General features: G+C 42.3%; 1 protein-coding gene across 1 annotated transcript; it reads left to right on the forward strand.

Moving 5' to 3' along the window:
- The first annotated feature begins 386 nt into the window (after positions 1 to 386).
- Positions 387 to 1,139, forward strand: LOC149172934 (chaperone protein dnaJ 11, chloroplastic-like). Its single transcript, XM_089427838.1, has one exon. The coding sequence runs from the start codon at positions 497 to 499 to the stop codon at positions 1,028 to 1,030; it is 534 nt and encodes a 177-aa protein (XP_089283964.1). The 5' UTR covers positions 387 to 496; the 3' UTR covers positions 1,031 to 1,139.
- The last annotated feature ends 344 nt before the right edge of the window (positions 1,140 to 1,483 follow it).

The raw sequence follows: 1,483 nt of genomic DNA on the forward strand, positions 1-1,483 counted from the left end.
GTAAGGTTTTGGAGAGGAAGTCTCAGTAAATTTTCACATATAACCTAGGATTAGGTAAGCTTTTGGAGATGAAATTGCAGCCATCGAATGTTCTTCCAGAAGCACAAGCAACATGGAAGATGGTTTCCCAATACCACGTTGGCAATTTGTTTTGACAACAATTCGATGGGCAAACCCCTCAAAAACTGTTGGCTGCGCAAAAGGTTTTATGTATTTTTCATGGCTACAACTGACCATGTGACATCACTCAATTATGCAGAGGCTATGACACGTCACAAGCGGTGGCCAGATGTACGGCAACACAGATTTGCTTTTCGGAGTGTGAAGACAGCGTGCTACCTCAAAGCTATTTCTCTTCATTGCATCTTCACGTCCTTCGTTTGCTATATAATTGATCGTCCATCTTCTCTTAATATCCATAGTTTCCGCAAGTGATTACTCAGTGTATCAGTGTCAGTCCCTTTGGTTTTTAGAAGAAGAAAATTAGATATCAGTAATGCCATTTTCCCTTCTATTTTCCTCTAATGTTTCGTCCTCCACTGAATCACCGTGCGCTGGTCATACGGGCCGCCAAACGCTGCCCGTGGGATGGAGCACCATTAGCAGAAATGTTAGATTTCGGCGGTGTTTGCAGGTGAGAGGAATGCAAGCTTCTGCGGGCGCAGAGGCGGTAATCTCAGAACCTGGTCACATAGAGTCAAAGAATTTGTACGAAGTACTGCAGATAAGCCCCGCAGCTACTGCAAAAGATATAAAGAGGGCTTACAGAAAGCTGGCACGGGATTATCATCCGGATCAGGCGACTTCTCCTGGGGAAAAAAATGAGCGCACCCAGATGTTTTTGAGGATACACAGTGCGTATGCCACCCTTTCGGATCCATGTGACCGTGCTCAATATGACCGACAGCTTTTGGGCCAAAAGAGGGCCTTGGCTGGCTGGACGTGGATTAAAGCGACCAATGGACGGGCTCCCGCGTATGGATATTGTGGTCACGTGGGGCGAAACTGGGAAACAGATCAATGCTGGTGATCTTCCACTGCAATATGTGTTTTGAAGGCAATTTTGTACAGCCTCAAGGAGGGAAAAAGAAAACAACTGTATTTTTCCATATAAATATATATACATATATATTTTTTAATACAGATTATATATATATTTTTAATATTGTTTTTTTTCAAAATTACTTTGGTAAGAAGACGTATATTCTACAGTCTAGTAAGAGAGTCTACTACGAGATTTTACAGCCTCGGATAGGTATATTCTACAGCCTCGGTATGTTTTACAGCTTAGTAGGAGGAAGGATAGGTATATTCTACAGCCTGGGTATATTTTACAGCTTAGTAGGAGGAAGTAGGAGAGCCTACTAGGAGGAACGAGAGGTATATTCTACAGCCTAGTAGGAAGGAGATGTATATTTTACAGAGTAGCAGGAAGAAGGAAGCCTAGTAAGAAGAACGAAAGAAGATGTATAATTATTTTTTC

Source organism: Pinus tabuliformis, chromosome 4_2, assembly GCF_031772625.1.
Source record: "Pinus tabuliformis cultivar Carrire ecotype Pingquan chromosome 4_2, CPIR1, whole genome shotgun sequence".
Taxonomy (NCBI): Eukaryota; Viridiplantae; Streptophyta; class Pinopsida; order Pinales; family Pinaceae; genus Pinus; species Pinus tabuliformis.